The following is a 20,243-nucleotide window of genomic DNA, read 5'->3' on the forward strand; positions in this document are numbered from 1 at the left end:
TGAGTATTTTATATTTCATTCTGAAAAAATTATGTTACTACTAGTGTTGGCACATATTATTAGCACATACACACACACAAATACCTAGCCAACCATAATAATTCATGCGGGAGAGATTACCTATGTACTGCCCTTACTCTAATAAATGAAATGTACCCTTCTATAAATTAGGATGATGCCTCAGAGCTCACAACTTTCAAAAATATATGCTATACCTGTGTGAATTGGTCACAGTCAACAATGTGGAAAGTTTTGCCATAAATTGTGATGTTTATTCCTCGATTTAGGTCTTTCCAATGATAATGGTCTCCCCGGTCATTCTTGGCTAGCCGCTGGCGTTTTATTAACTTGCCTTGAGGGATTCCAGAATTTTCGACAACAGGCTCTATGACAGACATGCTGTCATCTTCTAGATAATAGTAAATGTTCACTTGACGGATCCTATAATGTTCCTCAGTTGACATAGGAACATCTTCTTGGAAATAGGCATCAAATTTCAGCACCTATAACATGCAAGGAAAGGAGAAATGGTATACTATTAGTTTGTCATAGTCATCTAAAAAATATCAAGCATGCTCCTGAAAACAGAACCACACAGGGAGATTTTAACACTCATCACTCCTATCCTCTAAATCTTGATACTCTAAAATTACAGATACTGTAAACTATAGTCCATGGGACAAATCTAACCTGCTAGCTGTTTTTTTTTTAATGAACCTTCAAGCTAAGAATGGGTTTTACATATTTAAATGGTTTAAAAAACTTTTAAAAAATCTCATAACACATGGATATTATAAAAATTTAAATTTTCAAGCCACAAATAATTATGTAAAGAATTTTTTTAAAGTTGCTCTCCCATTACAAGAGAACAGTTAAATAGTTGTGATAGATTGTGTCTCCCTCATCCCCAAAATTCATATGTTGAACCCTAACCCTCAATGTGACTATAATTGAAGATAGGATCTTTAGGAGGTAATTAAGGTTAAACAACATCTTAAGGATAGGGGTATTCCACTTTTAAGTCTAATTCCATAGAACTGGTGGCCTCAGAAGAGAAGTAGAAGAGAAAGAGAGTTACTTCCCTCCCCTAACTCCCACATGTACACCACCAAGGTAAGGCCATGTAAAGACAGAGGAAGAAGGCTGCTGTATGCAAGACAGGAAGAGAGCCCTCACCAGAATCCAAACCAGCTGGCACCTTGACCTTGGACATCCAACCTCCAGAACTGTGAGAAAATAAATTCTATTATTTAAACCATTCAATCTGTGGTATTTTGTTGTGGCAGACTAAGCAGACTAAAACCACTGCAATGGCCAAAATATATGCTAACTGCCCCTTTACAGAAAAAGTTTGCTGACATCTGCTTTAAATACTCACAATGTGTATAAACTATTTATTTCACATGTTCCTTGGTGAGAATACATCTTTTTTTTTTTTGAGACGGAGTTTCACTCTCGTTGTCCAGGCTGGAGTGCAATGGTGCCATCTCAGCTCACCGCAACCTCTGCCTCTTGGGTTCAAGCAACAATCCTGCCTCAGTCTCCCAAGTAGCTGCAATTACAGGCATGTGCCACCACGCCCCGCTAATTTTGTATTTTTAGTAGAGATGGGGTTTCTCCACGTTGGTCAGGCTGGTGTCAAACTCCTGACCTCAGGTGATCTGCCTACCTTGGTCTCTCAAAGTGCTAGGATTACAGGCATGAGCCACCACGCCCGGCCGAGAATACATCTTCAAGAACTTTACTAGATTCACCTCCATGTCAAAAGTCACTCCCAGAACTTCTGAGAAAAGTAAAAAATCTTGGACAGTATTGTGATTTTTGGTTTCAAATGAAAATGAAGGCTTAATTTCACTTCTTTGGAAGTGCAGTTCTTTGTAAATGTATATTAACTACATTCATTATTATAGACTTTATATGAATGACTTTCACATCATCAATCCACTATAGAATCTTTGAAGGATATGTATATACCCTCATCATCAATCCACTACAGAATCTCTAAAAGATGTGTAAATATCCTCACTGTGCTTAGAAACACATATATTATTACATCAAGCAAACCATTGGTCCTCTGGGGAGCATCATCATCAATGTGAAGTCAAAATGGTATCAATACATAGATTGTACATTTAAAAAACATAAAACATGCCAGGCATGGTGGCTCACACCTGTAATCCCAGCACTCTGGGAGGCTGAGGCAGGCAGATCACCTGAGGTCAGGAGTTTGAGACCAGCCTGCCCAACAAGGTGAAACCCTGTCTCTACTAAAAATACAAAAATTAACCAGGCATGGTGGTGCCTGTAATCCCAGCTACTTGGGAGGCTGCAGTAGGAGAACCACATGAACCTGGTAAGTGGAGGTTTCAGTGAGGTGAGTTAGTGCCACCGCACTCCAGCCTGGGCAACAAAGTGAGATAACAGAGCTTGCTAACAGATTAGATGTGGATTGTCAGGGGGAAAGAAGAATGAAAAAGATGATTTTCAAGTTGGGGGTTAGAACAGCTAGGTGAATTGTGGTAACCTTTACTGTATTGGTTAAGAGAGCCTGATGGCATTTTCCTAGAAAACTGACATAATCAGAGCTGAAGTCTAGAGAATAAACTAGGCAGCAGACCTGTTATAAGCATAAAGACTAGGAATGAGACTAAAACAACAGTTAGGTAGTCATATGGCTTGTTTGAACTATGATAGTGGCAGAGGAAATGAAAGTGAGAGATATTTGACTTGGCAACTCATTAAATGTGGAGAATAAAGAAGAGAAAGCCAAAGATAGCTCAGGTTTCAAGCTTGGATTACCTAGTGGAACCATACAGGAAAAGCAGGTCTATGGGAAAAGGTGATGGATAGAGATAAATTAAAGACATACAGAACTTGAGGTGCTAGCAGTTCATCCAGGTGAAGATATTCCATGGGGAGGGGGATATAGGTCTGGAATCTCAATGATATCAGAGTTGAAAATAAATAGTGACATTTCCTACAGTGAGGTGATAGCTGAAATAATTAAAGTGGGTGAGATCCCAAGAAAATTATATGAGACAGAACCTTGAAAATACTTCTAAGAATTGAAAAAATTCTTAAGAATGGACACTAAAGAATAAGCAATCAAATAGAAAAAAGGAGGAAATCGAGAGTCATGGAAGCAAAAGAGTACAGTTTCAAGAAGGGAGGGAGGATGGTGTCAACAATGTCAGATGGAACAAACAGGCCAAAGAGAATGCTGGCAAAGTAAACCTCTCTAAATCTGGCAAAAGGGACAGCACTGGCTACTTAGGAAAAAGTATTTTGGGGCTTGTGGATAGGGAGAAGTCAGATTATAAGTGACTTGACAGTCTAGTGAGGAACAAAGTTCTCTTACTTGAAGGAGTCACAAGGTATTATAAAAAGAGGACAAGATGATATGACTCTAGCTAGAGAAGTCGTCACTAGAGTGTCTGAAATAGTAATAATATGAAAGGTGAAGATGAAAAAGATGAAAGAAGAATAACATCAGAGATAAAAAATTGGAAGCCAGACTGGGAAACAGAATATACTGGGTGATGCCAGAATTATATGGGACCAAGGGGAAAAGATTAGGGCACTTGCAACAGATGTCCTGGTCTTTATTACCTAAGTAAGAAATGAAGTCATATTCTGTCTATGAGGAACAGTCCTAAGAATTTCCAAACTATAGACAAATATGTTGGCTATTCTGTGGACCTCCGGGTACTCTTAAAAAAAATTTGAAACTTCATTTAACTCAGAGAAACCAAAATTTCCTTATTATAAACTATCTTAGTTTCAGGGTCATGCATTTAGCTACTCTCTACCCTATTATCTATGTTAAAGCTCATTTATCTAGAAATTGTGTAAAATGAATTGGAAAATAAAAATAATATTTTTATGTGCACTATCATTAAAGAAATGAATTATGAATAATATTAAATAAGTACAAATTAAGTAACAACAAATAGTATAAAATAACATAGAAAAACAGAAAATAGGAAGTCTATTTCCTACTCAGGCACAATTTCTCCTCTGAATTTTACTAATACTTTCTTATGACATATATCACTTTATCAACTTCTACTTTATAACAGCTATTTGCTATTCTTTTCAGTAAAAATTAAACATACCAGAATTCATATCTAGGTAAATTATTAAATGCCTATTCCACTTCTCTTGTATTTTCAGCCCTCTCCTTTCTCTGCTGATTTTGCAGCGCCTGTTACAGCTATGAATAAACAAGAGAAACAAGCAAAAGGAAAAGATATACCCAATTATATAAATCATGCTGTTTAATGGATATTTGGGTTAAGCCTATGAATGTATATGTGAATGTGTTCCTATAAATGAGTTAAGTAGGGAAGAGGAAATGATACGGATTCTACTTGAGAGACTGAAATTGCTTAAAAACTGAGTGATTATTAATGTAAATGGCATAGTTCCTCCCCAGTCTCTAGCTTACAATGGGTACTCAGTAAAAGTTGGTTGGCTGAATGAAAATGTTACAGACATTTAACAGAAATACTATATAAAAATTAAGACAGGAAAAGAAACAGATTAAGAGTAAATTAAGAAAGCTAACCTATCAAAACTGATCAGTAGTTCTCAGAACCAGTTACACATAAAACTCATCTGGAAATTAGAATTGATGAGAGTTGGAATAACATGTAATTTTCTTAAAAATCTCGCCAGTGATTCTGCTTGCTACACGGTCAGGGCTAGGATTACTTGAGTGCAAAGAGGAGGCTCATTGACAAGGAAAAACAAGAATGATGTGGCAATGTCAACAGATGGAAATGAGGCAACTTGCATTGCAAAAACATAAAGGTAAATGAGAAAAAAACAAAAATATTATACCACCCATTGGTTATGTAATATCCAACGTGAAATGTTCCCTGAAAAACAAAAACTTACGGAGACTGCCTGCAGAAAACTGACAATAGATGGAGTCATTGTTTCCATAATGATACTTTGCATCTCACAGAGATTAGATACGTCACCATTGCAGAATACAGTACCTTTAAAAAGTGGAAAACACACTGCCAATAAACACAGAACAATATAAATTCAAGAATTCAGAATTTTAGCCAAATTTTCTTTAACTGTATTTGGAAAATAGTCCAGTGAAGTCTACAGGGAATTACTTTACTCCCTGTAATCAGCTTCCTGACTAAAGAAAGCCTCTTTTTAGCCTGAGTTCAGCTGTCCGTGACTAAGGGTTAAGGCATTTGAACAATTTTCTCCTCAGAGCACTTTGGAAATCCTGTGGTTTACTGTTAACTTTTCTGCAAGCAGTTGGCTCTCAGATCCTAATTCAAGGGGTACCTAAAATTCAGATCATACCTTTTTGTCAAAAGCCACATGGGCAGGAATAAAATCTGCAGGTGGGGCTTGTTTAGGTTGGCCGTAAGTTAGGACTGGTGCCTTATTGGCCAACTCATGCAGCTCAGCCTGGGACAGCTGGTTGAACTGGAGCCGGTCCCCACCTATCCCAACTGTTGGACATCGGACAATTGCATAGCCGTTCCTGTAGCCCAGCGTCTGGCTTCTATGAAAGGCTGTTTTCTGAAGAAGAAAAGAAGTGTGTCATTAATAACATTAGACAAATATTTGTTAGGTAAAACAAAAAACCCTAACTTTTAAAAACGTAACTTAAATATTTGCTTATATGCTTCACAAAACTTACATCAAGAAGTTTACCAACATTAAGGCTGGGCATGGTGGCTCATGCCTATAATCCCAGCACTCTGGGAGGCTGAAGAGGGAGAATTACTTCAGCCCAGGAGTTCAAGACCAGCCTGGGCAACAAGACCCTATCTCTACAAAAACTAAAAAAAAATTAGCTGAGTGTGGTGGCTTGTGCCTATCATAGTCCCAGCTACTTGGGAGGCTGAGGCGGGAGAATCACTTGAGGCTGGGAGGCCTAAGCTGCAGTAAGCTATGATTGAAACACTGTACTCCAGCCTGGGCAACAGTGAGACTGTCTCAAAAAAATGAAGAAGAAAAAAGCTTACCTACATTAAAGGGTGCTGTATTTTAAAACACTTGGACAAGAAGAACAAGGGAAGTAGCCACCTGAGCTTAAAGTAAAATTTAAAGCCCTGCTCTGTAATGCCCAATTTAACTACCAACTCACCTTGCATGAGAGATTAAAAGAATATTTAATCTATACTCTTAACATTTTTCACTAGTCTTCTCATGTTTTTCATCTGGTATCTTGTGGCCATAAAACCTGTAGAACCTAGAAGATCTGGTTCTGTGAATTTTATTTCTACATGCAATGGATTTTTTTTGAGATGGAGTCTCAATCTGTTGCCCAGGCTGGAGTGCAGTGGCGCGATCCTGGCTCACTGAAACCTCCGCCTCCCAGGTTCAAGAGAGCCTCCTATCTCAGCCTCCAGAGTAGCTGAGACTACAGGTGCCTGCCACCATGCCTGGCTAATTTTTAAAATATTTTTAGTGGAGATGGGGTTTCACCATATTGGCCAGGCTGGTCTTGAACTCCTGATCTTTGTGATCCACCCACCTCAGCCTCCCAAAGTGCTAGGATTATAGGTGTGAGCCACCATGCCCAGCCATGAATTTATTTTTACCTGTCCCTCTTGTCACAATGACACTGATACATTCTTACAACTCTTTGGAAAGCAACTGGATGGTATATATTTAAATTCTTGAACTCAATAATTCTACCCCTAAGCATTTATTTTAAGAATATGATCCAGAATCATGAGAAAGAACTATATGCCTGAAACTGCCCATTACAATGGTAAATATTGAAGAGAATTTAAAACACAATCACATGAAGACATGAGCAAATGATAAAAAACTCACTCAATGGATTATTGTGCAGTTATTAAAATACTGGTTTTAAAGATCATGTGGCAACCTGGTGAAAATGTTTATGATTTACATGAAAAAGCAACATATAAAATTATGAGTATACTACAATTATAAGCATAGAAATATGTGCATGAAGAGACTGGTTTGGTCCTCTGTATTGTACATTTCTAAATTATGTTGATTTTTTACAATGAACACATACTTATTAGCAGCTGAAAAAAAAAGATTAAATAAAAAAGAGTAGAAAGGCAAATTAGAGGTTATGTTAATGATTTTCCTTTTTCTGTTGTGAGAATACTTTCAAAATTTTATATATGTAATATTCAATTACATATAATTACATAGATATAATTTAGGATTAATCATAAAATATATTTTTATGAAAAAACTTTCTACATCCTAATTGCTTTAGAGCCCAGCCTACCATCTTTCAAGATCTGCACTAACATACAAGGTACAACACACTCTTTTCTTTTGCTAAAAGAGTCATAAACCGTGGACATTTGTTTCTAAAGGTCATGTATTCAGAGTCACAAGTCAGTTGACAGGGACTGCTCCAGGTATATAATAAACACGACATAGAGCAAAACACACTGAGTTGACATCCTCATTGGGGAACTTATGCAACTTCAAGCTCTTTTTCCACCACTAAAGACAAAGCAACATCAGTGACTTCAGTTTATTTCTTTGTTTTAGACAAATGTCTCTACCATCATTCATCCATAACTCACAGACACCCCAGACAAGGCAACCTCAGCCTTCTCCACCCTTCTTGTCCATTATGGTTCACCTTCTCTGTGTCTTTTTTTAAAGACACTCCCCTTTAAATTTTTTAAAATTTTTTATCTGTGTGTCTTTAGAATTATATTAATACATATCCAGTCCTTCACTGCTGAAGATATACTGACGATGCTTTTCAAATTTGAAATAGGGCAAATTGGTTGACTCTTGGCCAGTGTATTTAAAATATGAAATATGTCCAATGCACAGTCCATCTTACTTGTAATACAGCAATATTTTTTAGAGCTTTGCACTTCCATCCACACCTCTGTAATTCCCCAAATCAACTCAGCCCTGTCTACACTCACCAACACCAAAAGCTTAAGCTCATCCTGTATAGGGCAAGTGCCTATAACTTTTCTAAATTATATAAAACTGAAAAGTCCACTGAAACTAAAAATCTATGATGTTGTGTCCTAACGCAGGGATAATTACAAAGATTCAGAATACAAATTCTCTAACCAAACTTTCTATTTCATTCTAAATTTAGTTCCCCAAAGAAAATAAATTGACAAAATATTTTCTCTTTAACTTTCTGAAGCTGGAGAGGAAGGTAAGAATTTAAATTATTACACTATATAAATATAATTTACTGTTAGCTCATCTGTGATGATCAGTCTACTGAATCTCATTATTGATTTTCCAGCACATATATTTCAGTAGCCCTGTTAGAATTAAAACAAATACTAAATGATTTTAAGAGCTAAGCTGTATCGAGTTAAAAAAAAGAAAAAAAAAAAAGAATACAAGCTGCTGCTGCTTTTTAAAAAATTTTGCCTAGGAAATGCAAATAAAAACACAAGGTTGGGGAAGGAGCAAAACAAAATCTAAACAGTAATCTTTTTACAAAAACGTTAGAATAAAAAGAATAGCGCCGGGGAAGAATAAACAGCAACTAATCAATTATAAGGGGAATTGGGATATCTCTTACAAAGTAGGGAAGGATGGTTTGGGAGGAATATGAACAAGTTTTGGAGAAAAACCGCAATGGAGAAAGAACAGAATGGGAAGAGGATGGGACTAAATTGTCGAAAAGATAGAAGATGGAGAGAAAAGAATAGGGTTGGATGCAACATAAAGAAGAAAGGAAAAAGACCTGGCGGAAAGAAGAGGAGTGGAATCAATATACATGTAAAACAGGAAATGGAGCTGGGAGTGGGAGACACTACCGGGTGCAGGATTCAGAAAGAGGCAGCAGGTGGGGCGGGAATGACGGACCTGTAGGAATGAGGATGAAGGTGCAGAGCGGCGGGGAGGTTTTAAGGATGGAGGTAGGCGGAGACAGGTTATGGTGTGAGAGAATGAGCTAGGTGCAGAGATAGCTTGGGAGTAGGGTGGGAGAGACAGTGATCTAAAGGGACAAGAGGCAGGGGCTTGGAGGAGCAGAGACTAAGTAAGAACGCGGCTAACCGGATGAGAAAGAAGGCGCCAACAGACTGCCAAGATGGAGTGGAAAAAAACTAGAGAGGGATGAGGCGGAGGGCAAAAGATTGGAGGAGGAGAATGAGGCTGGCTAGCGATGAACGGCAGAAGTTCGGCCGAGAAGAAAGAACGGTGTCAGAGCAGAAGGCGTGTTTGGAGAGCAGACAGACTTGAGTGGAGGGAAATGGAGGCCCAGGGAGCCGGGAACCCTCCTGGGCTGCTAGCAGGTGAGGACAGGTTGGGAGTCCGGCAGATAACTTCTCACCGTGAAGTCCTTAAAGGACATGCCCGGAAGCAAGGGCAGGCCATGCACGGGATTGGACACCATTGCAGCCGGTACCACCACCGCCACCTAGGTCCTGCTTCGTCCTCTCCGGTTGCCCAGGCGACAAGCAGCGTTCGGGCGCACCTCCAGGCTCCATGGTAACGCTAAACATCCGGAACTCCCACAAGCAGAGGGTGGGGCCGGGGGGCACAGACGTCACAGGTTTGCGCGTGCGCCGTCCGCGGGACTCCGCGTTCTCGCGGTAAGGAGGCCGCCGGCCTTGGGGCGCGGCTAGTGGGCAAGATTGTACTGGTCCCTCCCCTTCCGCTTCGCCCCGCCTCGCCCCGCTGCCAGAGGATGAGACGTGGGAGCTGTTGGGTAGGTGAAGGAAAGGCGAGTATAGTGAGGTGGTAGTTCTCCCTGTGAGGTCCGGGGTCGGAGCAGTCCCTTAGATGAGTTACAGAGAAGGACGTTCCTTCCCTCCTTTCACCTAGCCCTGGCGGCCCTGACTGCGCCCCGCCAACGCTGTGAGCTCAGGGATTCTTTTCTCCCCGCTCTGCCTCATTTCACACAGAAGTGTAAATGGTTGGTCCGGTTGGTAGTGCTACTAACCCAGACCCATGCGGCTTGTGGGCAGTTTTGTTTCTGTCATGATTGTGTTTCTCTAACTCAGGGATGGTCAGTGAACTAATGCAATCATCTCATCCTTCATCCTTCCACTGCCACCTTATATATTTTTCCCCCTTGTAACTCTCTTTTTAAATTTTTCTTTTGTGTAGAGATGGTGTCCCACTGTTGCCCACACTGGTCTCGAATTCCTGGACTCAGGCGATACTCGTGCCTCGCCTCCCAAAGTGTTGGGATTACAGGCGTGAGCCACCGCGTCCGGGCAGCTCTCTTTAGTTTACCGTCAATCCCTTCAGTTAAACACCTTCTTCATTCTTGTTGGCAGAGCTTTGAGTATGTGCCACAGGACAGGGTGCACTCTGATCGGTACTCGATATTAGTTGACTGAGGAGCTGGAAGTTGAAGGGGTAGTCACCTCAGTCCCTCGTTTATACCTGCAGCTGCAAAGTAAAGATCAGAACCACTAGGAGAAACACAGCTCCTTCAAAGAGAAAGACTAACTCATGGAAAGAAGCAGACAAGTGAGGTGAAATATTGTCAGTATCATAGGTGTTGCCTTTGATGCTTTTTACAAAACTTGCTTATTTTTTCTTAAAAGAAATGAAATCCTATTCCTGACACATACTTGGTGGGGGTGGGGAGGGGGAAGAAACCTATCCATCATTGCTGAGGAGCTTAAAAAAAAAAAAAAAAGTAATCAAAACCCAGGTGCCCAGAGATTTGGATTCATTAGGTCTGATGTGGGGGCCAGGAATCTGATTTTTGTAACAGGTGTTTGTGACAAACCAGTTTAGGAACATGATAGAGTAATAAGCCAGACACAGAAGGCATATCAGCATCACAGGTAGTTTACTACCAACACGGACAGCAGCTTTACTTTTATTGCTGCTTGTCAGAGTAAATCCCCCTGTTTTGTTTCACTAACTTGCATGAAGCTCCAGAGGCCCAGGACATGAATGCATTAAGTGTCACCCGAGGCAGTTATTAATGACTGCTTACCATACCCTATCCAGAGAGTTTCTTTATTACCTCTTTTTCTTCCCTTAATACATCTGTTTCCCATTCTTGTTCTTTTTTTATTTTTATTTTATTTATATACATATATATATAAACTTTATTGCACTTTAGATTCTGTGGTACATGTGAAGAACATGCAGGATTATTGCATAGGTACATACATGGCAATGTGGTTTGCTGCCTCCATCCCCATCACCTATATCTGACATTTCTCCCCATGTTACCCTCCCTAACTCCTTAGTCCCCACCCCGCTGTCCCTCCTCTAGTCCCCTGCAACAGACCCCAGTGTGTGATGCTCCCCTCCCTGTGTCCGTGTGTTCTCATTGTTCAACACCTGCCTATGAGTGAGAACATGTGGTGTCTGATTTTCTGTTCTTGTGTCAGTTTGCTGAGAATAATGTTTCCAGGTTCATCCATGTCTCTACAAAGGACATGAACTCATTGTTTTTTGTGGCTGCATAGTATTCCATGGTGTATATGTGCCACATATTCCTTGTCCAGTCTATCATTGGTGGGCATTTGGGTTGGTTCCAGCTCTTTGCTATTGTAAACCGTGCCGCAGTGAACATACGTGTGCATGTGTCTTTGTAATAGAACGATTTATAATCCTTTGGATATATACCCAGTAATGGGATTGCTGAGTCAAATGGTATTTCTATTTCTAGGTCCTTGAGGAATCGCCACACTGTCTTCCACAATAGTTTAACTAATTTACACTCCAACGGTGTAAAAGTGTTCGTATTTCTCCACATCCTCTCCAGCATCTGTTTTTCTCCAGATTTTTTAATGATCACCATTCTAACTGGCATGAGATGGTATCTCAATGTGGCTTTGATTTGCACTTCTCTAATGACCAGTGATGATGAGCATTTTTTCATATGCTTCTTGGCCTCATATTTGTCTTCTTTTGAAAAGTATCTGTTCATATCCTTTGCCCACTTTTGAATGGGTTTATTTTTTTCTTGTAAATCTGTTTTAGTTCTTTGTAGATTCTGGATATTAGCCCTTTGTCAGATGGGTAGATTGTAAAAGTTTTTTCCCATTCTGTTGGTTTCTGGTTCACTCTAATGATTGTTTCTTTTGCTGTGCAGAAGCTCTGAAGTTTAATTAGATCCCATTTGTCTATTTTGGCTTTTGTTGCCAATGCTTTTGGTGTTTTAGTCATGAAGTCCTTTCCTATGCCTATGTCCTGAATGGTTTTGCCTAGGTTTTCTTCTAGGGTTTTTATGGTGTTAGGTCTTATGTTTAAGTCTTTAATCCATCTAGAGTTAATTTTAGTGTAAGGTGTCAGAAAGGGGTTCAGTTTCTGCTTTCTGCAAATGGCTAGCCAGTTTTCCCAACCCCATTGATCAAACAGGGAATCCTTTCCCCATTGATTGTTTTTGTCAGGTTTGTTAAAGATCAGATGGTTGTAGATGTGTGGCGTTGCCTCCAAGGCCTCTGTTCTGTTCCATTGGTCTATATCTCTGTTTTGGTACCAGTACCATGCTGTTTTGATTACTGTAGCCTTGTAGTATAGTTTGAAGTCAGGTAGCATGATGCCTCCAGCTTTGTTCTTTTTGCTTAGAATTGACTTGGCTATGCGGGCTCTCGTTTGGTTCCATATATAGTTTAAGGTGTTTTTTTCCAGTTCGGTGAAGAGGGTCATAGGTAGCTTGATGGAGATAGCATTGAATCTATAAATTACTTTGGGCAGTATGGCCATTTTCACAATACTGATTTTTCCTAACCATGAGCATGGAATGTTTTTCCATCTGTTTGTGTCCTCTCTTATTTTCTTGAGCAGTGGTTTGTAGTTCTCCTTAAAGAGGTCCTTTACATCCTTTGTTAGTTGTATTCCTAGGTATTTTATTCTCTTTGTAGCAATTGTGAATGGCATTTTGTTCTTGATTTGGCTCTCTTTAAGTCTGTTATTGGTGTATAGGAATGCTTGTGATTTCTGCACATTGATTTTGTATCCTGAGACTTTACTGAAGTTGCTTATCAGTTTCAGGAGATTTTGGGCTGAGACGACGGGGTCTTGTAAATATACAATCATGTCAACCACAAATAGAGACAGTTTGACTTCCTTCTTTCCTAATTGAATACCTTTTATTTCTTTTTCTTACCTAATTGCTCTGGCTAGAACTTCCAATATTATATTGAATAGTAGTGGTGAGATAGGGCATCCTTGTCTAGTGCCAGATTGCAAAGGGAATGCTTACAGTTTTTGCTGATTCAGTATGATATTGGCTGTGGGTTTGTTGTAAATATGTTTTATTATTTTGAGATACGTTTGGTCGATACCTAGTTTATTGATAGTTTTTAGCATAAAGGGCTGTTGAATTTTGTAGAAGGCCTTCTCTGCATCTCTTGAGATAATCATGCAGTTTTTGTCTGGTTCTGTTTATGTGGGGAATAACATTTATAGACGGGTATGTTGAACCAGCCTTGCATCCCAGGGATGAAGCCTACTTGATCATGATGGATAAGCTTTTTGATGTGCTGTTGCAATCAGTTTGCTAGTATTTTATTGAAGATTTTTGCATCTGTGTTCATCATGGATATTGGCCTGAAGTTTTCTTTTCTTGTTGCGTCTCTGCTGGGTTTTGGTATCACGATGATGTTGGTCTCATAAAGTGATTTGGGAAGAATTCCCTCTTTTTGGATTGTTTGGAATAGTTTCAGAAGGAGTGGTACCAGCTCCTCTTTGTATGTCTGGTAGAATTCGACTGTGAACCCATCTGGACCTGGGCCTTTTTTGGTTGGTAGACTATTAATTGCTGCCTCAACTTCAGCCCTTGTTATTGGTCTATTGAAGGTTTCGACTTCTTCCTGATTTAGGCTTGGGAGGGTGCAAGTGTCCAGGAATTAATCCATTTCTTCCACATTTACTGGTTTATGTGTATAGAGTTGTTTGTAGTAATCTCTAATGGTAGTGTGTATTTCTGTGGAATCAGTGGTGATATCCCCTTTCTCATTTTTTATTGCATCTAATTGATTATTCTCCCTTTTTTATTAATCTGGCTAGTGGTCTGTCTATTTTGTTGATCTTTTCAAAAAACCAGCTCCTGGATTTATTGATTTTTTAAAGGATTTTTTTTCTGTCTCTATCTCCTTCAGTTCTGCTCTTATCTTAGTTATTTCTTGTCTTCTGTTAGGTTTTGAGATTTTTTTATCTTGCTCCTCTAGCTCTTTCAATTTTGACGATAGGGTGTCAATTTTCGATCTTTCCTTGCTTCTCTGGTTGGCATTTATTGCCATAAAATTTCCCTCTAGACACTGCTTTAGATGTGTCCCATAGATTCTGGTATGTTGTGTCTTCATTCTCGTTGGTTTCGAAGAACATCTTTATTTCTGCCTTCATTTCATTGTTTGTCTAGTCAACATTCAAGAGCCAGTTGTTCAGTTTCCATGAAGTTGTGTGCTTCTGAGTTAGCTTCTTAATCCTGAGTTCTAATTTGATTGCACTGTGGTCTGAGAGACTGTTTGTTATGATTTCCGTTCTTTTGCATTTGCTGAGGAGTGATTTACTTCCAATTATGTGGTCAGTTTTACAGTAGGTATGATGTGGTGCTGAGAAGAATGTATATTCTTTGGATTTGGGGTGCAGAGTTCTGTAAATGTCTATTAGGTTTGCTTGGTCCAGATCTGAGTTCAAGTTCTGGATATGCTTGTTAATTTTCTGTCTCATTAATCTGTCTAATATTGACAGTGGAGTGTTAAAGTCTCCCACTATTATTGTGTGGGAGTCTACGTCTCTTTGTAGGTCATTAAGAACTTGCTTTATGTATCTGGGTGCTCCTGTATTGGGTGCGTATATATTTAGGATCGTTAGCTCTTCTTGTTGCATTGATCCTTTTACCATTATGTAATGCCCTTCTTTGTCTCTTTTGATCTTTGTTGATTTAAAGTCTGTTTCATCAGAGACTAGGATTGCAACTCCTGCTTTTTTTTTTTTCTCTCCATTTGCTTGGTAAATCTTCCTCCATCCCTTTATTTTGAGCCTATGTGTATCCTTGCATGTGAGACAGGTTTCCTGGATACAGTGCACCAGTGGGTTTTGATTTTTCTATCTAATTTGCCAGTCTGTGTCTTTTGATTGGGGCATTTAGTCCGTTCATTTAAGGTTAATATTGTTATGTGTGAATTTGATCCTGCCATTTTGATGCTAGCTGGTTGTTTTGCCCATTAGTTGATGCAGTTTCTTCATTGTTTCAATGCTCTTTACTATTTGGTATGTTTTTGGAGTGGCTGGTACTGGTTGTTCCTTTCTATGTTTAGCACTTCTTTCAGGAGCTTTTGTAAGGCAGGCCTGGTGGTGATGAAATCTCTGAGCAATTGCTTGTTCATAAAGGATTTTCTTTCTCCTTTGCTTATGAAGCTTAGTTGACTGGATATGAAATTCTAGGTTGAAAGTTCTTTTCTTTAAGGATATTGAATATTGGTCCCCACTCTCTTCTGGCTTGTAGGGTTTCTGCCAAGAGATCTGCTGTGAGTCTGAGAGGCTTCCCTTTGTGGGCAACTCGACCTTTCTCTCTGGCTACGCTTAGCATTTTTCCTTCATTTCAACCCTGGTGAATCTGTGCCTTGGGGTTGCTCTTCTTGAGGAATATCTTTGTGGTGTTCTCTGTATTTTCTGGCCTTGAATATTGGTCTGCCTTGCTAGGTTGAGGAAGTTCTCCTGGATAATATCCTGAAGAGTGTTTTCCAGCTTGGTTTGATTTTCTCTGTCACCTATCAGGTACACTTATCAAACATAGATTAGGTCTTTTCACATAATCTCATATTCCTTGGAGGCTTTGTTCATTTCTTTTTACTCTTTTTTCTCTAGTCTTGCCTTCTCATTTTATTTCATTGAGTTGATCTTCAGTCTCTGATATCCTTTCTTCTGCTTGGTCGATTCGGCTATTGAAACTTGCATATGCTTCTTGAAGTTCTTGTGTTGTTTTTCAGCTCCATCAATTCATTTATATTCTTCTCTAAGCTGTTTATTCTCGTTAGCATTTCATCAAATCTTTTTCAAGGTTCTTAGTTTCTTTGCATTGGGTTAGAACATGTTCTTTTAGCTCAGAGAAGTTTGTTATTACCCACTTTCTGAAGCCTGTTTCTGTCAATTCATCAGACTTATTCTCCATCCAGCCTTGTTCCCTTGCTGGTGAGGAGTTGTGATCCCTTGCAGAAGGAGAGACGTTCTGGTTTTGGGTGTTTTCATCCTTTTTGTGCTGGTTTCTTCCCATCTTTATGGCTTTATCTACCTGTGGTCTTTGTAGTTGATGACTTGGATGGGGTCTCTGAGTGGACGTCCTTTTTGTTGATGATGAAGTTATTTCTTTCTGTTTTTTAGTTTTCCTTCTAACTGTCAGGCCCCTCTGCTGTAGGACTGCTGGAGGTCCACTTCAGGCCCTGCTTGCCTGGGGATCACCTGCAGTGGCTGCAGAACAGTAAGGGTTGTGGCCAGTTTCTTCTTCTGTTATCTTTGTCCCAGGAGGATACCCGCCAGATGTCAGCCTGAGCTCTCCTTTATGAGGTGTCTCTTTTGATATACAGGGGTCAGGGAGCTACTTGAGGAGACAGTCTGTCTCTTATAGGAGCTCAAGTGCTGACCTGTGAGCTCCATTGTTCCGTTTAGAGCTGCTGGGCAGGTACGTTTAAGTCTGCTGCAGTGGAACTCCTAACTGCCTTTTTTTCCCCAGGTGCTCTGTTCTGGGAAGGTGGGGCTTTATTTATAAGTTCCTGACATGCTGCTGTCTTTTTTCAGAGATGCCCTGCCCAGTGAGGAGGTGGCCTAGTCACCATCTGCCAGAAGAGGCATTGCTGAGCTGCTGTGGGCTATGCCCAGCTGCTGTGTGAACTTCCTTATGGTTTTGTTTATAGAGATATAGTTATAACTGCCTCGGTAATGGCGGTCTGCCTCAGTAATGGCAGACTGACTCTGTAATGGCGGACTGTCTCTGTGGCAGACTGCCTCAGTAATGGTGGACTGTCTTGGTAGTGGTGTACTCCCTCGGTAATGGCAGATGCCCTTCCCCCCACAGAGTTGGACCATCCAGGATTCAGCTGTGCTTGCTGTGAAACTCTCAATCCAGAGCGTTTCAGATCGCTGGTCTTTGTGGGGGTGGGACCCGCCAAGCCAGATCACCTGGCTCCCTGTTTCAGCCCTCTTTTTTTCAGTTGAACAAGTGACTCTGTCTCCCAGGCATTCCAGTCACCAGTTGAAACGGTGCCCAGATTTGTGTGAGTTTTTGTGAGGAGACCTGCTGCATCGGCTGAAACAGCCGCGCTGGAGACTCGTGGTACTTTTCCACTTGGGAATCTCCTGGTCTGTGGACAGTAAAAATTCATTTGGAAATGTGGTGATCACTCACCCTCTGTGTTCTTGCTGGGAACTGCACTCCAGAGCTGTTCCTATTTGGCCATCTTGGATCATCCTCTTGTCCTTTTTTAACCCTTTTTCTCTTTTCATTCTCTGTAAGTACATTACCTTAATGCAGCAGTTTAATACGGTTTTTAAAAACTTCAATTAACTTTTTTCACCTTTGGTGCTTTTTACAAAACTTGCTTATTTTTTTTTTAGTTTTTTTTTTTTTTTTTGAGACAAAGTTTCGCTTTTGTTGTCAGGCTGGAGTGGATGCTATCTTGGCTCACTGGAACCTCTGCCTCCCGGGTTCAGGCGATTCTCCTGCCTCAGCCTCCCGAGTGATTACAGGCGTGCACCACCACGGCCCACTAATTTTTGCATTTATAATAAAGACGGGGTTTCACCATTTTAGTCATGCTAGTCTTGAACTCCTCACCTCAGGTGATCCACCCGTCCTGGCCCCTCAACGTGCTGGGGACTACAGATGTGAGCCACCACACTGGCTTTAAATTGAAAGAAATATAACACCATCCCTGAAACATTGATTAGCATTGTGGAAGTGACTGAAAACTTTTAAAGTACCTGTCCATTGTATTATACCTTACACACCAACTGAGGATGGATGCCAGTCACTGAAGGAATATGTCAAGATGGCAAGTTTAACCTTTCAAAGATAAGGCACCTCTCTCACTTCTCTCCACCTCATTGATGCTGATTACCCAGAATCATTGGTTACTGTAATTCTTGCTGACTCTTCATGATAACCTTAAACTTTTGCAAGTTCCATGATCCCTCCCTATCCGCTCTCTTAATAAAAGTAAATTTCATGGCATTAGGACACGCTTTGAAGAGCCCTTCTTGACTAAGTGCATGGTTGCACTTGGATCTATATTCCTGGGTTGGGTAGGGAAGGAGCTTGTGGAGCTGGAAAGGCTGAGTCATGCCTAAGGCTATTGTCCATTATCACATCTGTTTCTATTTGAGGAGTGCCCTCTGCTCATGCCTTTCTCTCCCAGAAAATCACACCAGTGAAGTGGCTAAGGGGTGTGTTTTAACTACTTTCGGACCCCAGAAATGCATGAAGACAACTTCTGTTGGTCTATGGCCTCCTAAAAATGCCATCATCTCTGAGGAGGGGGAGTCAGACAGTACTACTTCAGTGTTAAAAGGCACAGGAACAGGTCTGTAAAGAAGGGGGGCAGGAGGAAAGGCAGGGCTTCAGAAAAGTACCTGGATCCTCAGAAGGTCTGCTATGATTAAGAGTTTGTATCCTGGTCGGGTGCAGTGGCTCATGCCTGTGATCCCAGCACTTTGGGAGGCCAAGGCGGGCAGATCACTTGAGGCCTAGAGTTTGAGAACAGCCTGGAAATATCCTGTTTCTACTAAAAATACAAAAATTAGCTGGGCACGGTGGCGTGTGCCTGTAGTCCCAGCTACTCAGGAGGCTGAGGCAGGAGAATCGTTTGAACCCAGGAGGCAGAGGTTGCAATGAGTAGAGATTGTGCCATTTCACTCCAGCCTGGGCAACAGAGCAAGACCCTGTCTCAAAAAAAAAAACAACAAAACAAAAAACGACTTTGTGTCTCATTTCTCCCAAACATGACCACTTAGCATGTACTACACTTCAATTTGTACCCACCATTTCCCACTTTGTGGAATAGATAAAAGAGAGTAGGAAACTGACTGTTTCTGGCAGCTAAAGTAGGAAACACCATGGTTGAAAGGCCATTGCATAAAGCCTGACTCAGAAGACCACAGAATGTTTCATGATTTTACCAGATGTTCCAAAACTTGGGAAATGGAAACAAATGGAAAGGTCAGACTGCCAGGAGCCAAGCCTGAAAGAGGGCCTTGTGGGCTGGGTGATGCCTTCCAGGGAATCCCGATGGGACAGGCCATAAGCAGTCAGCGAAAGTAAACCTCTCCTCTTTCAGCATTTTGCCCAGAGCTGGCTTTACCCAGAATTTGTTTTCAAAACTGTGACATTCTTATTCTTAAGTACCTAAATTCACAGGACAAAAAATACCAAAGGGCTGTGTGTGCATGTGTCCTGGATTATTTCTGCAGTGATTTTGGTGTTCTGCTTCCCTCTGCTGGATTAAAGTGGTACAGCAAAATTTCTGGAAAAGAAAACAACTAATTACATACCTGCAGGTTTTGCAGGTACTGGGGGTGTGATGAGCGTGTGAATATGGGATAAGATGGCCCTCAGTCAGAGTGCTCTCTAGCATTCCTTGTGAATGGCCTCTGAAATATTTTACTTAGAAAGAGGACCCAGTCAACTACTTTGATCTTTGCAAAGTATGAGAAAGAGAGAAACATCCAGTGATTTCCAGGCAGATTCTGGAACAGATTTAGGATCCACAGGAGATCTCCATTTGATACAAAAATTACATAATTTGGGTTTAGACTATTTTAGTGTTGATGTGGGCTCCTGCCTGGGGTTTGGAAAAACCTGTATTTCTGCTGCTGTTTCCTCCCTTAAGTCAAACCTATTCAATGGCTTTAGCTGATTCCACTGGAATTCTCTTTCCTTGTCAAAGTTGATCAAACATACTTCACAGGATACAAGCATCATAAGAAGAGGTTCTTCATTTTTTCATTGCCATTTTCCTAACTCTCATCACAGTGCCTAGCACTACATAGATACTCATTAGATAGTTGTAAAATGACTGACCAACTAAAGTTAATGAATGAATGATGACTCAGAGGTCACCTGGGAAAGTATTGTTTCAAACTGCCAGCAGATTTTCTTTAGCAGTTCTTAAAATCAACTTAATAGATTGTGACCACAACCAGAATTATTTTTTAAAAAAGAATAGAAATTATCCAGATGCATTCCATTTTGTATGTAAGAATAATTCAGTGAAATTTTTTTCAAGATATATAAATACATACACATTCATAGTGAGAGTATATCGTGGTCACAGTCAAAATGCTTGAAAAGTAATTGACACAATCCAGTT

At 40.4% G+C, this 20,243-nt stretch overlaps 1 protein-coding gene across 2 annotated transcripts in view; it reads right to left on the reverse strand.

The window, feature by feature from the left end:
* The window catches only part of EFHC1 (EF-hand domain containing 1), a 66,326-nt gene extending 56,866 nt beyond the window's left edge, over positions 1-9,460 (reverse strand). For both annotated transcript variants that reach the window (XM_012441623.3, XM_012441622.3), the window contains exons 1-3: positions 9,293-9,460; positions 5,329-5,550; positions 216-503 (exon numbers count right to left, since the gene is read on the reverse strand). In XM_012441623.3, the coding sequence (XP_012297046.1) occupies positions 216-503; positions 5,329-5,550; positions 9,293-9,355 (573 nt within the window). In that variant the 5' untranslated portion in view covers positions 9,356-9,460. The remainder of the gene's footprint in view (positions 1-215; positions 504-5,328; positions 5,551-9,292) is intronic.
* Positions 9,461-20,243: the final 10,783 nt, after the last annotated feature.

The sequence above is a fragment of the Aotus nancymaae genome, unplaced genomic scaffold (assembly GCF_030222135.1).
Source record: "Aotus nancymaae isolate 86718 unplaced genomic scaffold, 86718_ANA_hifiasm-v0.15.2.pri h1tg000040l, whole genome shotgun sequence".
NCBI classification, from domain to species: Eukaryota; Metazoa; Chordata; class Mammalia; order Primates; family Aotidae; genus Aotus; species Aotus nancymaae.